Source organism: Rhinolophus hipposideros, assembly GCF_964194185.1.
Source record: "Rhinolophus hipposideros genome assembly, chromosome: 22".
Taxonomy (NCBI): domain Eukaryota; kingdom Metazoa; phylum Chordata; class Mammalia; order Chiroptera; family Rhinolophidae; genus Rhinolophus; species Rhinolophus hipposideros.
In genome coordinates, this window is record NC_138068.1 from 22334652 (window position 1) to 22349994 (window position 15343).

Sequence of the window (15343 nt, forward strand, 5' to 3'; positions counted from 1 at the left end):
ATTAGTACTGTTATCACCCTTCCTAGTCCTGTTATTGTCACCACCACGAATACTGCTGTTACTGCTCTTCTCTTACCATCACAGCTACCATCACTCGTGGTGCTGCTACTACGGCGACGGCTGCTGCCATTATCACCTCTATTACCACCGTCACTGCTCTTCCGATCATTGCATTCTTATTCCTGCCACCGGTACTTTGGAACCTGCACTGCCCGAGTGGGAATCCTGGCTCTACCCCGTTACTAACCACGGGGCCTTTGGCAAGTTATTTCATCTCTCTGTGTCTCACTGTACAATGCGTACAATAAGAATTGTGACCAATGATAGGATTGTCGTGAGGATCCAAGGTGTTCGGAACCGTACAGCACCTAGGAGAGTGCTTGGTAAGCTCCGTAGAAGCATAAGGTAAATAAATGCCTCTCTTAGTATTATCAGTTCTCTTATTACCATTGCTGCCATGGGCCCCCACTAGTATTGCTCCCACTAGTATTGTTCTTACTTTCATCCCTACAATTGTTATTATAGTCATTGCTATGATGCTGACACTGTCATCATTACTGTCATGACTTGCACGGCTGTCGTTACTCGTCTGGTCACGCATTGCTCTCAGCACTGTCTGCCACTGCCCAGGCTGGAGAGCTGCATGCTCACTGGGACCTGCTTACTGGAGCCCGCCCGGGCTGATAGGCCAAAGCCTGGCTGGCAGGACAAGGAGAAATGACGTCCTTGCCCTGCGTGCTCAGTGCAGACGTATCCTGCAGAGTTAGGATGCTTCTGGTGACTGATCAGCTCCATTTCACCCCAAACACACCCGCTCACCCTTGGGAAAACAGGATGCTGTTAGGGCAATTTGAGGCATAATGGGGCAGCTTCCCCTGGCACTCTCTGGCCTCTGGACTCCTTCTTCCCCCACTTACCCGCTTGCCTGAGGACGTGGGATCCGGCACGTACACGGGGCTGTGTGGGTTGGCACTGGGCTCAGTTTTGGAGACTTTGCCTCTGTCCCGGAGAAACTTGGACTTCACGCACCCCATCCTGCGGCAGGGAGAAGGGAGATGAGCCCAGCTGGCTCTGAGCCCCACACAGGGGAGGCGGGGTTCAAGAGCCCCTGTCTCCAGGCTGGTTCCCCATCCAGCCCCACTCCCTCACCCCACCCCGTGGAGCTCACTCTACCCTTGCCAGTTCTGGGCTTCCCCAGGTCCACATCAGCCACGCACCCGCAGAAAGGTGACAAGTTGTTATAGTCATGTTCCTAAGGACCCCTGCCATGGGGCGTTTATTCAGAGAATAAATCATGAGGATCGTCGAAATTCAACAGATAAGAGCAGGGGAGCAGAGTGCGTGATGGGCACAGCCGACTCAGAGGTCAGAGAGGCTGAGCTGAGGAGTAGCCGCTGCACCCCACCCTCACCTTGCTCATCACTCCCCCTGCTGCCCAGTCTCAGTTCCTCACCAGCAAAGGGGGGATAATAATAACAATCTACTTGCAGGGTGTTGGAAGCACCCTGGTGAGAGAAAGCGTGTGGGTGGGGAGATACTCAGCACAGTGTCAGGCTCAGAGCAAACAGCAAAGCTAAACTGTTTTCATACAAAACTTACCACTTTATATTAAATGACAAAGATGAGGTCACATAATATGGCGCAAACAATAGAGCTAAGTAGTAGTCAAGGTACCATATTCCTCCTTTCATTTTATAATTGCCTTATAACAACTTTCTCCCCCCTCCCCCCGCTTCTTTCTCTTGTGGATTTATTTGGTCACTCATTCATTTACTCAGCAAACATTTATTGAATACTTTTCTAAGTCACAAACCAGACAAGCAAGTTCACGCCCTTACAGAGCTCACACTGGCGATGGATGGGAGACACAGGCAATAAACAGACAAACAAATAAACAACAAGATAAATTGAGAAACTGAGAAGTGTGAGGACAATGAAAGAGGATATGATAGGGAACATCTCTACGGGTCCCCTTTTGACAGGGCGGTTGGGGAAGGCCTCTCTGAGGGGGTGATGTTGGACTTGGAGCCTGACACAAAGGAGCCAGTCATGTAACACTCTGAGGGAACAGTGTTTCAGGCAGATGGAACAGCAAGTGCAAAGGTCGTGAGGCTGGAATGTGATTGGAGAGAATGAGGAGGCATTGGAAGGTGGCCAGTGTGGCTGGAGATCACAGGCAGGGGACAGGATAGTACATGATGAGGCTGCCCCATCTTGTACAGCCACTGAGGAATTTGGATTTGATTCTAAGGATGATGGGAAACCATGGAAAGTTTTAGGCAGTAGAATGACGAGATTCAATTTAAATAACCCTACCAGCAGCTGGGCTGAGAACACACTGTAGGGAGCAGGGCAGGGAACCCTGTCCACTGCAGTTGTCCAGGCATGAGATGATGGTGGCCTGGCCCAGGGTGGTGGCTATTGAGAAGATAAGAAGCAGACAGATTCAGGGGCCATTTTGGAGGTAGAGCTGACTAATTTTGCTGATGGATTAATTTAAAGACACTTCAAGAAAATACAGTTTACCTGATCAGAGTCAAAATTTAATTGTAACAGTGGCTGAAATGTTTCTTTTCTCAACATGTGCACATGTGTTTGCTGAGGAGACAGGCTGTGAACTGCCACATAAGGAAGTAATTGTTTTCCTCTACTCTACAACTAGAGGGAGAAACAACGGCTTGAACCGGAGTGGGAGGGGAGGTGGAAGAAGGTGGGGGGGAAAGCTGGTAGGGATTGGCACAGACTGTCAGAGCCATGCAAAGATGGCTAAGATACTTAGTGAATGAAAAGAGCAAACTACAAAACATACATCAAGCCATTTTTGTAAAATAAATTTATATCCTGGTTCTGCTACTAACATGTGTATGTTAGTATGCTCATAGAAAAAGTAACCTGTTTATAATAATTGAGTAGCAGGATAAGGAGTTGAGTTTTGAAAAACGAGGAGAGTTACATTTCTCCAAAGAGGACATACAAATGGCAAATAGACATATGAAAAAATGCTCAACATCACTAATCATCACAGAAATGCAAATAAAAACCACAATAAGATATCACCTCATACCAGTCAGAATGGCTATCATCAACAAGACAAATAGTAACAAGTGTTGGAGAGGCTGTGGAGAAAAAGGAACCCTCATACACTGTTGGTGGGAATGCAGACTGGTGCAGCCGCTATGGAAGGTAGTGTGGAGGTTCCTCAAAAAATTACGAATAGAATTACCATATGACCCAGCAATCGCTCTCCTGGGTATCTACCCAAAAAATCTGAAAAATGAAAACATTTATCCATAAAGATATGTGTACTCCAATGTTCATTGCAGCTTTATTTATGGTGGCCAAGACATGGAAACAACGAAAATGTCCTTCGGTAGATGAATGGACAGTAAGAAAAGATGAAATACTACCATTTGTGACAACATAGATGGATCTTGAGAGTATAATGCTAAGCAAAATAAGTCAGACAGAAAAAGTAGAGAATTATATGATTTTACTGATATGTGGTACATAAAACTGAAAACAACAAAAGGTCAAGACAAACAAATGAAGGAACAAAAACTCATAGACATAGACAATAGTTTAGGGTTTACCAGAGGGTAAGGGAAGAGGGGGGCTCTAGAAGAGGGTAAACAGGGTCTAATATATGGTGATGGAAAGAGAACCGATTCTGGGTGGTGAACACACAATGTAAGATATAGATAATGTATTACAGAATTGTACATCTGAAATCTATGTAACTTTACTAACAATTGTCACCCCAATGAACTTTAAAAAAAAGAAAAAGAAAAATGGGGAGAGTTTCCGTCAAAATTAGGGGAAAGTCAAGAAGGTTCTAAAGAAGCAGTGACTTCCAAAAAAATTTGAGGGAGCTTATAATATTAAATCATATACAGAGCACTTCAAGGCTCACAAAGAGTTATGTGCTACACCATTCAAAAACGAAAGGTTACTGAATCAGAAGCCGATGGTGGGACTGCTACTGCCCCTGAGCTTTATCTCTGAGCTTTTCTGGTAACCAAGATAAAAATGGAAATGTGTACATTGTTACCATAAAATCCCAGGAAGCATGGCAATTTGTCAACAGAAACAAGTATTTCTTTTTTAACTTTTATTTAGTTTAAGTGTGTTTTTCCAGGACCCATCAGCTCCAAGTCAAGTAATTGTTTCCGTCTAGTTGTGGAGGGCGCAGCTCACAGTGGCCCATGTGGGGATGGAACCGGCAGCAACCTTGTTGTTAAGAGCACCACGCTCTAACCAACTGAGCTCACCGGCCACCCTGGAGTACCAAATTCAAAAGAGAATTTATTATGTAGATCCTCATAGAAAAGTCACTGAAGGACCCAGTGGACAGTTTCTCCAACAGTGATTTGGCAGCAGAATCTGCAATATGTTGACCAAGCAGATGGCGCTGATGTTTGGGTGGGTTGGGGAGCCATGGGACGGGGTGGGGAAAGAGAGGGGATGAGGGGAGAGGTTTACATAGCCCAGCACCTCTCTGCGTGGTGGGCATTGCAAAAGTCCTGTGGGGCTCGAAGTGAGTTTAGACATGTAACGGAGTGCCCAGCTACTCTGAGTGGCGGCATGGGGACCACCACCATCATTACACGGGAGCTGCTAGAAATGCAGCATCACAGGCCCCACCTCCCAGATCAGAATGTGCATTTGAACAAGGCCCCGGGTGGTTTTCATGCTTAGTCTAAGGGGAAAGCGCTTGCGTAGTGAGCAGCTTTTGCGCTTCTGTCCTCAGCATTTATTCCTCTTCTGATAACAAGAGCACCTGGATTTTCCTGGGGAAACCAGACTTCTCCCACTCAGTATGTAGGGCTTCAGGGACTAACCCCACCCTGAAATTCAGGGAGTGACAACTTGGTACAGGTCTGGCTAATCAGAGAATTCCCTGTCCCCCTGTCAACCAATAGTGGTTGGTTTAGCTGTCGTCATGTAAGTGATCCCAGCTGAGGCAATCGGAGTCTGCCCTGGGATTTTGCTGGAAAAATTAGGGGAAAGGCGTTCTCCATGAGGCATTCTCTTCCTTGATACAGGTGTAGATGTAGAAACCTGGAGCGCTTGGGAGCCATCGTGTCGTGAAGGAAGGGGCTGCTTTAGCATGAAGCCACCATAGAGAGCAGAGAGCAGTGCAATGGAGACAAAGTGATTCCTGAAGATATGTTTGAACACCTGGATCCAGCTATGGCTGAAGCTTGTAAACCTCAGAATTTTTCTAGTTTTATGAGCAAAAAAATACTCAATTTTGCCTATGCCAGTTTGAGCTGGATTTCTGCCACTTGCACCCAAACAGTCCTCACTGATTCTTGTATATTCCTGGGCCACACTCTGGATGGAATGAACCATCTGGAGGTGAGGGCCTAGAATTTGCATTTCTAACAATTCTTCAGGATTCTTATGCACTAAAATTTGTGAGCCACCAATGTGGTGGAATGAGGGCCCAACTTGGGGTAAGGACTTGGATTTGAACCCTGGTTCTGCCACTGACTGGCGATGTGACCTTGGAGGAGTCACTTCCCCTCTCTGAACCTCACTGTCTTCCCTGTAACATAAGAGGCCCTTGCTTCTCAGGCTTAGCCTAAGTTGCTGTATGACAGGGATGTGAAAGTCTGTTTAAAAGCTCTAAGAACACACACATTTCTTGTCCAATGTGATTCAAAACCAGGCTGTGAGAGCAGAAGTGGCCCCCTGGCCCCAAACTAGCTTAAAACAGCTGACCCCTTGCAAAGACACTTCCTCAAGTCACTGCTGAACTCCTGGAACATGAAACCTCCTCCTCACTCCCTCAGCTCCTGCAGGCACTTCATAGGAGGGAGATGAGAAAGGTCACTTGCTTGCCTCGGCTGCTTCCCATGGTCACCATGCTGGCTGCAGAAACCCAGTCAGGCCTGCAAAGGGCAGCGGGGGGCCAGGGTCCCGCCTAGCATCCTGTGGAGTGGGCAGGAGACCGTCTCCTCGGAGCTTTCAGGCTCAAGCAGAGGCCTATGAGGGCTGGGGTGAGAAGCCCTAGATTTTGGAAATCGAACCTTGGGTCGCACGCTTGGCAGGTGAGAATTCTACCGCCGCACCACTGGGGGAGCACAGAAGCCCTAGATTGTGGTCCCACCTTTGCCACAAGCTCACTGTGTGACCCCAGTCAACTCTCAACCTCTCTCTGGGCCTCAGTTTCTCCAACTATGAAGTGAGATGTTAAATGAGTTCTCTGAAGGGAATAGCTGCAGTTCTTTCCTGCATAGCATCTGCTCCATCTTCTGACAACTCCCCAATTTTTCTTTGAGAACCATTTCTCCCCCATTCTCAATTCGTGAATCGGGATGGAGCTGACTTCAGCCCCTGGTTGTAGGGGTGGGTCTGTAACCAAGCCTGGCCAATCAAAGTTGCAGTAATAGAAACAGAGATGGCAGGTGACTCAATCCGGGCCAACGAGAGTCATCCATCGGCCTTTGGCTGAAGAAGAGGCTTGCAGTTGCAAAGCAGAGCCAAGAAATGGGGAAATACAGATTCTCAAGCCCTTGGGTCCAGCCCTGCCTGAAGCTGATGTGCTCACGGACTTTCCAATAACCTTCTGCTTGAGCCGGTTCGAGTTAGATTTATGCGCCCTTACGCCTCAGAGGAAATTCTTACAAGGGATTGCAGTTCATACTACCAAGTGTAAATGGCTTATGGCAAAGACTTCCTTGCTAGCAGGTTTTGATAGAAGTAAAGAGTAGGTGAGGATGTGTAGAATATGGACCCTTGAAGCTGATGGCACAGAAGCCATGCCTGGAAAGTACCTGGTATGTATTAGGCCCTCCATATACATCTGTGGAGTTAATGTATTGTGTTCAACTCTCTACAGGCCTTACCATACTTGGCTGAAGTCAGTGGGACCAGAATTATGAAGTCATTTTCCAGATGGGGAAATAGAGGCCCATGGCAGAGACTCCCCAGCTGCTTAATGGCAGGTAGAAGGAGAATCCAGCTCTCCTGCCTCTTATCCTCCACTGGGGTCAGCCTCAGAAGCGGCAGGGGGAGGAGGGTAAAGTGGGATGAGGAACCCAAACAGGAAGCTCAGAAAGGCAGAGTGCCAGGGGCCCAGGGCTCAAGACTGTCCAGTTAGAGGAACTTTCCTTTCTCAGAACCGCTCAGCCATGGGGGTGGAGTGAAAGTCAGGGACCGATTCTCAGGAGAGCAGGGCCCTACAGCTCCCTCTCCTCGGATTCCCTGACTATCTTCTGAATGAATCACTGAAACCCCCAAGCGACTGTTGGCCTTAATGGATATTTGGGTGTCGCCCCGACACCTTTTCTCTCCCATTTTCTGACCTTCAGCTTCTTTCTGATCAAAGAGCTCAAAACTTTGACTTTACAAACTGGAAGGGATTGGAGAGACCTTCATTTTATAAGTGGGAGCAGCAGGCCCAGAGAGGGTGAGTGTTGTACCTTGGTTTACACAATAGCAAGGGACAGAGCAACACACTGAAGAGGAACTGAGGGCCTTTGATCTGTTGCCTGATTCAGTCAGAGGGATGGTTCTGAGATACCTGTGTTCCAGCTACTTGTTCCAAACGCGTAGTAAATTCTTAGCGTGTACAATGTTACTTTTGGGTCACCTGGTCAACACCAGAGTCCAAAGGCAATTGCGAACCTCTTTAGAATAATTTTATCTAAGGTAGACAGGGGGCAGGGAAGTTTGGAAAATATAGGATGGGATCTGAAGCCAGAACTGGGTTTGACTCCCCATTCTTTGTTTTACAGATAAGCAAGCAAGTCTTTTCAAATATAAACCGGATCACGTCCCTTCTCTACTCATAATCTCCCTGTGCTCCCATCTCACTTGGAATAAAAGCCCAAGTACCTGCTATGGTTGGCAAGTCTCCATGATCTGGACTTTCTCAACCTTACAGTTCTGTCTCCTACCAGCCATCCTTTGATTTTTCCATTCCAGCCACGCTAGCCTCTTGCTATTCCTCAACCCACCAACTATGCTTCCACCTCAGGGCCATTGCACATGCTGCTTTCTGGAATGTTCTTCACCCAGAAAGCCTTTTTCACTTCATCCAGGTGTTTTCACTTCCAGGTGTTTTCGCAGATCTTGTTATCTCAGAGCAGTCTCCTCTCATCACCCTGGCTAAGATAGGACCACCCGCCCTTCCCAATCATATCTTTCATGACTTTGACCGCTATCTAATGTGGCAACTACAAGGATGGGCCTCTCAGGTGTCACCTGCAGAGAGCAGAATTGACCCATGGCCCCAGCTGCTGTGCTCTGAAGTCCATCATTGTTGCCATGGGCTGCTCCCAGCCAATGACTGTGGGTGGCAGGGACACTGAGACAGGCCCAGGCCAGGAGGACCTCTGATCGGGAGACTTTGGCTGAGGGCTCCCTGACAGCTTTGCCAAGCCTTCCTTTGAACTGCACTGCAGTCTAAGACATTTCTACCTTCTCTTCCTTCCTCCCCTCCTTCCCTTCCTTCTTCATTTAAAGTCAGATATGCCTTGCCATCTGATGGTTCTCCTAGCCTTTCCTAGTTTCTCCCACAGGCATCTCCTCTAATACATTTCTTGTATATTAAACATCTCTGAGACTCTACTTCTCAAAGGACCTGAACTAAGGCACCTACCGTGTTTCCCCAAAAATGAGACCTAACTGGAAAATCAGCGGTAGCATGATTTTTCAGGACGCTCGTAATATAAAATAAGACCTAATGCGTCTTTTGGAGCAAACATTAATATAAGACGCGGTCTTATTTTGGGGGAAATAGGTAAGGCTTATTTTATATTACAACCATCCTGAAAAATCATGCGAGGGCTTATTTTCCAGTTAGGTCTTATTTTCAGGGAAACACAGTAATGTGTTCCCTGTGGGTTTGTTTAGCATGTCTCCCCATAGAGTGTGAGACATACGGGAGTACTGACTTGTTTTGTATACTGCTGTATGCCAGTGGGTACAGTCCTACAAGGACGTAGTGGGTGCCCAATAAAGTCTTGGATAATTGAATGAAGTCCCCTTTCGCTTCCTGGGTGCCCCAGTTTCCCCCATATAAACAATAGTGATGAATGTGTGTTTAAACTAAGTCACTCTCTGTGTGTTTATCTCTGCTTGGAGGGGAACAAAGTCTCTCTGTGACTGAATCTGAGTGGAGGTTGCCCCCTTCAGACAGGATGTGGTGCCCAGTCCGCCCCAGGGGCAACTTGTCCCTCTAACCTCTCACCATGCTCCAAGGTCAGCTGCCCCACAATCTATCCCCCACCAACAGAAACCTCAGAGCCACAATAATGCATGCTCCGACCCTTTTACAGTTACTTTTTTATAGCGGACAGAGCCTCAGTTTCTTTTTTTTTTTTTTTTGAGGGTACGCCTTTTGTTTTTCAAATTACCTTTCATCACCTAGTAACACAGTACATCGTCCTTGTTAAAAATGAAAACATTACAGACAAGTCTCAGGTGCCCTTGGGTTCCTCCATAGCCACCCTTCCCCACTCCATGTAGGCTCTGCCTCTGCACTTGATACCCGCCTACTGAAGCAATGCTGTCGGTGGTCCACCTCATCGCTCTGTCCTTTATTATTTGGGACCATTCTCACTGCAGTTCCAAATGCCAGCACCTACATCTCTTTGCCTGAGAGATTTCTCTGTGGCCACTGGTGCCCATGAACTTGACAAGTGCTAGGGAAATATGATCTCCCCACAGTCTTCAACCAGTGACAGACAGGAGCAGTTGGGTACATGTCCCAGTTCTCTCACCTCTTGAACATTTTCACGGCCTCCCAGAGCTCCCGATAGAACTGAGCTCCCGGTACCCACAGGGACGACAGGCTTGATAACACACCTCCATTTGGCTGCTTCTCTTCTCTGTCTCGCTTCCTCACTCTCCTACCAGGATTTCCTGGGATTACGTCCCAAATAAAACTATTAAAAGGCACTGGAAATCTTTTCTAGAATTTGCTTCTGGGGAAACTCAAGCTGAGACAGATATACTCATGGAAAATATGGAGTATTTTTGTGTGTGTGTTAACATCCAAGGAATTGCACTGAATGAATTATGAGGTAGTATCTTTCTGTTTCCATTTTTCAGATGAGGAAACTGAGACTCAAGGAAGGAATTTTCCCAATGCATCATAACTTGTATGGGGCAATGTCGGCACTCCAACTCAGGTCTCCTGTGCTCTGTCTACGGTTCTTGGCTGTCTGAGTCCTATTCTCTTGGCTGTACCTAAGTCTCCTGGGCCAAAGGATTTCAGGGTGATGGTGGGAGCTCAGGTAGGGGTCTTAGTGCAGAATTAGGAATGTAGGACCCAGTACAGTACCATCCAGAGGGCGCAGTAACATGCAGAGAGTGCAGCATGTGTGGCCACAGACACTGACCAAGAACAAAAGTACATTTGACATTCAGGCAAGGATTTCTTCTGCATCATTACCCATGCCTTGAAAAGTACACTAAAACTCCCAGTCCTGGGTGGAGAAATGGGGCAAAGATCAAAGTGCTGTGAGGTCTTATTGAGAAAGATGGAGGGCTAAAAGAGATTGTATTACTAACTAGCTATGTGACATTGGAAAAGTTACTTACCCTCTCTGGGCCTGACAATCCTTTTCTATAATTGGAGGGCAGGGCTTGAAACCTCAAACAACTGGAGGGGCCCACAGGGTCATCCACATTAGGAAGGTTGCCCAGGCAAGAGTAGTGCTCACTGGACAGCAGTGTACAGGGCAGCCCCTACTCAGCTTCACCAATGCTGCCATGAATGAATTTGCAGAGGATCATGGGAGATGGAGGTTCTAGCCCAAGAACTTTAGCTAACTTTTCCAAGTTTTCAAGACAAGACAGTAATCCAGATTTATGAGAGCTCTTTTGACTTTAAATATTAGTAACTAATTAAAAAGAATCACTGTATATAGCCAACTAAAATATACCTATGTGCAAAACATCTCAGGCAAGGGAGGGGAGAGGTTGTTCCACATTCCTATGTTCAATATTTTTGAGGTCCTACTATGTGCCAGAAGTTAGAGATATAGTGGTTCAGGAAACAGATATGTCTGTGCCTCTTGGGACTTACTTTATACAAGAGTTTAAAGCCCAAGCCATGGCTGGTCCCTGGAAAGCAAATAACTTTCTCCTCACCCTCTGGAGTAAAGGCCCCTCATTGGTGTGAGATTAAGATTCATGTTTTCTACACCCACTAGGATGGCCAAAATACTAATAGTAATACTAATACTATTTTTAAAAGGATAATAGAAAGCATTGGCAAGGATGTGGAGAAACTGGAACCTTTGTACATTGCTGATGGGGCTGTGAAAGGGTGGAAAACAATTTGGCGATTCCTCAAAAAGTTAAACATGGAGGGCAGCTGGATGGCTCAGTTGGTTACAGCGTGAGTTCTGAACAACAGGGTTGCCAGTTCGATTCCCACATGGGCCAGTGAGCTGTGCCCTCCACAACTAGATTGAAGACAACGAGCTGCCGCTGAGCTTCTGGAAAGGTGGCCAGGTGGCTCAGTTGGTTAGAGCGCGAGCTCTCAACAACAAGGTTGCTGGTTCAATTCGCTCATGGGACTGGACTTGGAGCTGAGCTGCGCCCTCCAAAACTAGATTGAAAGAACAACAACTTGACTTGGAACTGATGGGCCTGGAAAAACACACTGTTCCCCAATATCCCCTAATTTAAAAAAAAGTTAAACATGGAATTACTATATGACCCAGCAATTCCAGTGCTTGGGATCTACCCAAGGGAACTGAAAACAAGTTTCAAACAAATACATATACACACATGTTCATAGCAGCACTAGTCACAAGAGGCAAAAGGTGGAAACAACACAAATTTCCATCTATGGAGGAATGGATAAACAAAATTTCCATCATGGATGAGTGTGACATATACATATAATGAAATATTATTCAGCTGTAAAAAGGAATGAAATACTGATACATGCTACAATGTGGATAAACTTTGAAAACATTACATCGACCAGACACCAAAGGTGTATACATATTGCATGATTCGGTTTATATGAAATATCCCAAATAAATGAATCCATAGATACAAAAAGCAGATTTGTGGTTTCATAGGGTTGGAGAAAGGCCTGGAGGCCTATGCCTGGAGAAAGGCATAGAAGGAACTGCTTAATGGGCATGGTGTTTCCTTTTGGGGGGATGAAAACGTTTTGAAAATACACAGAGGTGGTGCTTGTACAATACTGTGAATGTACCCAATGCCACCGATTATTTTTTGCTTTAAAATGGTTAATTTTATGTTATGTGAATTTCACCTCAAAAAAATATTACTACATAAAAATGCTTTGTACATCCAAACAATGGAATATTATGCAGCCATGAAAAAATTCAAGGACATTTTAATGACATGAAAAAATTCCTTACAATGTAACACAAGTGAATAAGTAGAATAAAAATTGTGTATGCAGCATATTACTAATTAATTATGTTAAATAAAAAGTGCACAGAAAAGACTATATAAAAATAAAATAAAGTGTTTGTTATACAAATTAAAAAATATATTTGTTTCCATGGTCTGAGTGTCTACTAAGTATCAGGCACAGTGAACAAGACGCATGACGATCTGTCCTGCAACGGAGAGCAGGAGACCTGGGACAGTGGCCCTGGGTCTAGAAAGAGCTGGGAGGTCAGCAGAGCCAGATTCTTCTCTCTTCTCTGCCCCAGACTCCCTGGGTGACCCTGCCAGGTCTCAGTCCTCCTCTCTCACAAAAGGAGAGGGTCACAGGTGAGCCCTCTAGAGAGCCATCCAGCCTCTTGGTGTTTTCCCCAAGAAACACCTGCCCATGTGCCCGAGGCCACACATTTAGGATGATCCCAGCAGTTTTGTTTGTTGTCATGAACACCTGGAATAACCTGAATGTTCACCCACAGGGGAATGAGAAATAAGGTAAGGTGGTCAACTGCTGGGCACTCCACTTGGAAGGAATGAACGAGACCTCTCTTTGTCATCCTGGCTAGACTCTGGCAACTTAATAGGAAGGTGGGGGGAAAGGATAATTGCAGAAGAATCTCACAGGTCGATAGCATTTACATAGGTCTTTAAGACACGGAAAGGAATTCTACATATTGTTTACGCCTCCATGTATACGTAATAAATTTATAAAGGCACAGACTGGAAGGGCTGTAATTCATGACAGTGGTTGTCTGTGGGGAGGGAGAGAAACAGAACTGAGAGGAATACAATGTGGTGAGGTTTTAATTTTATGCTACTTTTAGTGATTTTATTTTTTTAACCTGAAGCAAACGTGACAAAACACTAACATTTGTTAATCCTGGATGGTGGGTTCCTGGGATATGTAATATATTATTCTCTTCACTTTTTTGTATTTTAGCCCCTCCCACCTAAAAAAAGGACAGTGACAAGAAAGCTGTGGAATAAGGGAACTGTTATTTGAGGCCTTTCTCTGTGCTGGCCACAGGTTACACCAGTGGTTCTCAAAGTGTGGTGCCTGGACCAGCGGCGTCCACTTCTCCTGGGAAAGCAAGTTCTCGAGCTCCAGAACAACTGAATCAGAAACACTGTGATCAGGACCCAGATATCCATGCTTTAACAAGCCTTCCAGGTGGTTCTGATGTCTGATAAAGTTCGAGAACCACTGGGCTAGCCCGTGATAGCTATGACCATAGTTACCGTGTATTAAGCATGTATACCTGTCAGGCAGTGCTGTAAGAGCTTTCCTTCAGTAACCCAGGCTAAACAGCCCTGTGAGGGAGCCATTATTATTATTATATCCATCCTATAACTACGGAAATGGAGGCACCGAAAGACCAAACCCCCTGCCCCAAGTCCCACAGGCAGGTTGTTCCCAGAAGCCCCCTTCCTACGCACTAAACTGTGTCCCACATACAGCAACTCTTAACATACTCTAGCTCACTGCAACACTGGAAGAAAGAATTAATAGCTCCATTTGACAAATGAGAAAACTGGAATTCAGAGAGGAAGAATGACTTGACCAAGGTCTCACCAAGAGGAAAGTGATGGGGCAGACATCCTGCGGTCTGTCCATGAGGTTTTGGGGTTTGAACTAGACTTGCTGGAGATCAGAGGCCAGAGGAGAGGGAAGGGGCGGGGGAGGGGCAAGAGGAGGAGGAGGAAGAGCAGCGAGCAACCCTGCCTGGGTGTGGCTCGCACGTCGCGCCTACAACCAGCTGTCCCCTTCCCCACCGCTGCCAAGCCGCCGTGACCCGTCACCCACCCCCACCAGGAACCGTAGGGGCCTTCCCCTCCGGGCCTTCCTGAAGCCCCATCCTCTCTCTCTCTCTCTCTCTCTCTCTCTCTCGCTCGCTCGCTCGCTCGCTCGCAGAAGGGGAACCTGGAGCCCAGAGAAGTGGCGACTCCAGGACAGAGTCACTCGGCGGCCAGGCTTCCCTTCTGCTCCAACTCTCCCAGGTTGGCAGCTGGGGAATTCCGCCCCTCATCTGGGCACCCTTCTTCTCGGCCTGCCCCTCATCGCACCGCCCGTCTGCCGCTCCCCCGTCGGTCCCTTTCCCTGCACCCCAGCCTACCCTGCCCACCACGCGGGCTCCCTGCGCAGCGGGAAGACCCTCAGGCTGAGCACGCCGGCGGGTGTCTCCCCGGCCCGCACTCACCTGGGCGCCCGCTGCTCGTCCGGCGGGCAGCCCGGATCCTCGCAGCTCGAGCGCCCCCCCAGATCAGCAGCTCCCGGGTCCCCGAGGGCCCCTGCCCGAAGGAAGACCGACGGACTTTGGAGACGAGGCTGCGGCGGCCCTCCGAGGTGCCTCCGTGCCGCGGGTCTTTTCGGGCTCCGCTGGCGCTGACCTGCCCTGGTCCCCCTCCGCCTGGCCTCTAGGCCTCCCCGGAATGCCCGGGCTGGGGCCGCGGACTCGGTGGCGCCCACAGGCCATCTGGGCGCTTTAGCCGCGCCCCGAGCGATGCTGACCCCGCCCCCGGGAGATTTTAACTCCACCCCAGGGATCCTAATCTCCGCCCGTACCTCCCAGGATCGTAATCCTGCTGCCTAAAGATGTGTTAACACTACCCACTCCCGTCGGAGGGCTCTAACCTTGCCCTCCAAGGATCCTAACTCAGTCCCCGATGGATAGTAACCCCGCCCCCAAGAATTTTAACCACTCCTCCAAAGAGTCTGACCCCATCCCCTCCCACCAAGTATCCTAATGAATCCTCTCTTAATGAATTCTAATACCTCCTCCCGACACGATAACCCTGTCCTAAAGGGATTAAAAAGCCCACCCCCACGATCCCAACCTGTTCCCCCAAAATCCCAAACCCCGTCTCCTCATTCCAAGATCCTAACTCTGCACCAAACGATTTTGAATCCCACACCTGAAGGGTCTTTAACCTCTCTCACGGAGGGTTTCTAATCCTG

The 15343-nt window shown here is 47.6% G+C and overlaps 1 protein-coding gene across 3 annotated transcripts in view; it reads right to left on the minus strand.

Moving 5' to 3' along the window:
• HCK (HCK proto-oncogene, Src family tyrosine kinase) overlaps nt 1-14884 on the minus strand; it is a 36407-nt gene extending 21523 nt beyond the window's left edge. For 2 of the 3 annotated variants that reach the window (XM_081034299.1, XM_081034298.1), the window contains exons 1-2: nt 14586-14884; nt 918-1035 (exon numbers count right to left, since the gene is read on the minus strand). In XM_081034299.1, the coding sequence (XP_080890425.1) occupies nt 918-1034 (117 nt within the window). In that variant the 5' untranslated portion in view covers nt 1035; nt 14586-14884. The remainder of the gene's footprint in view (nt 1-917; nt 1036-14585) is intronic. The other variant, XM_081034300.1, reaches the window with a different exon arrangement.
• Between the last annotated feature and the right edge of the window lie 459 nt (nt 14885-15343).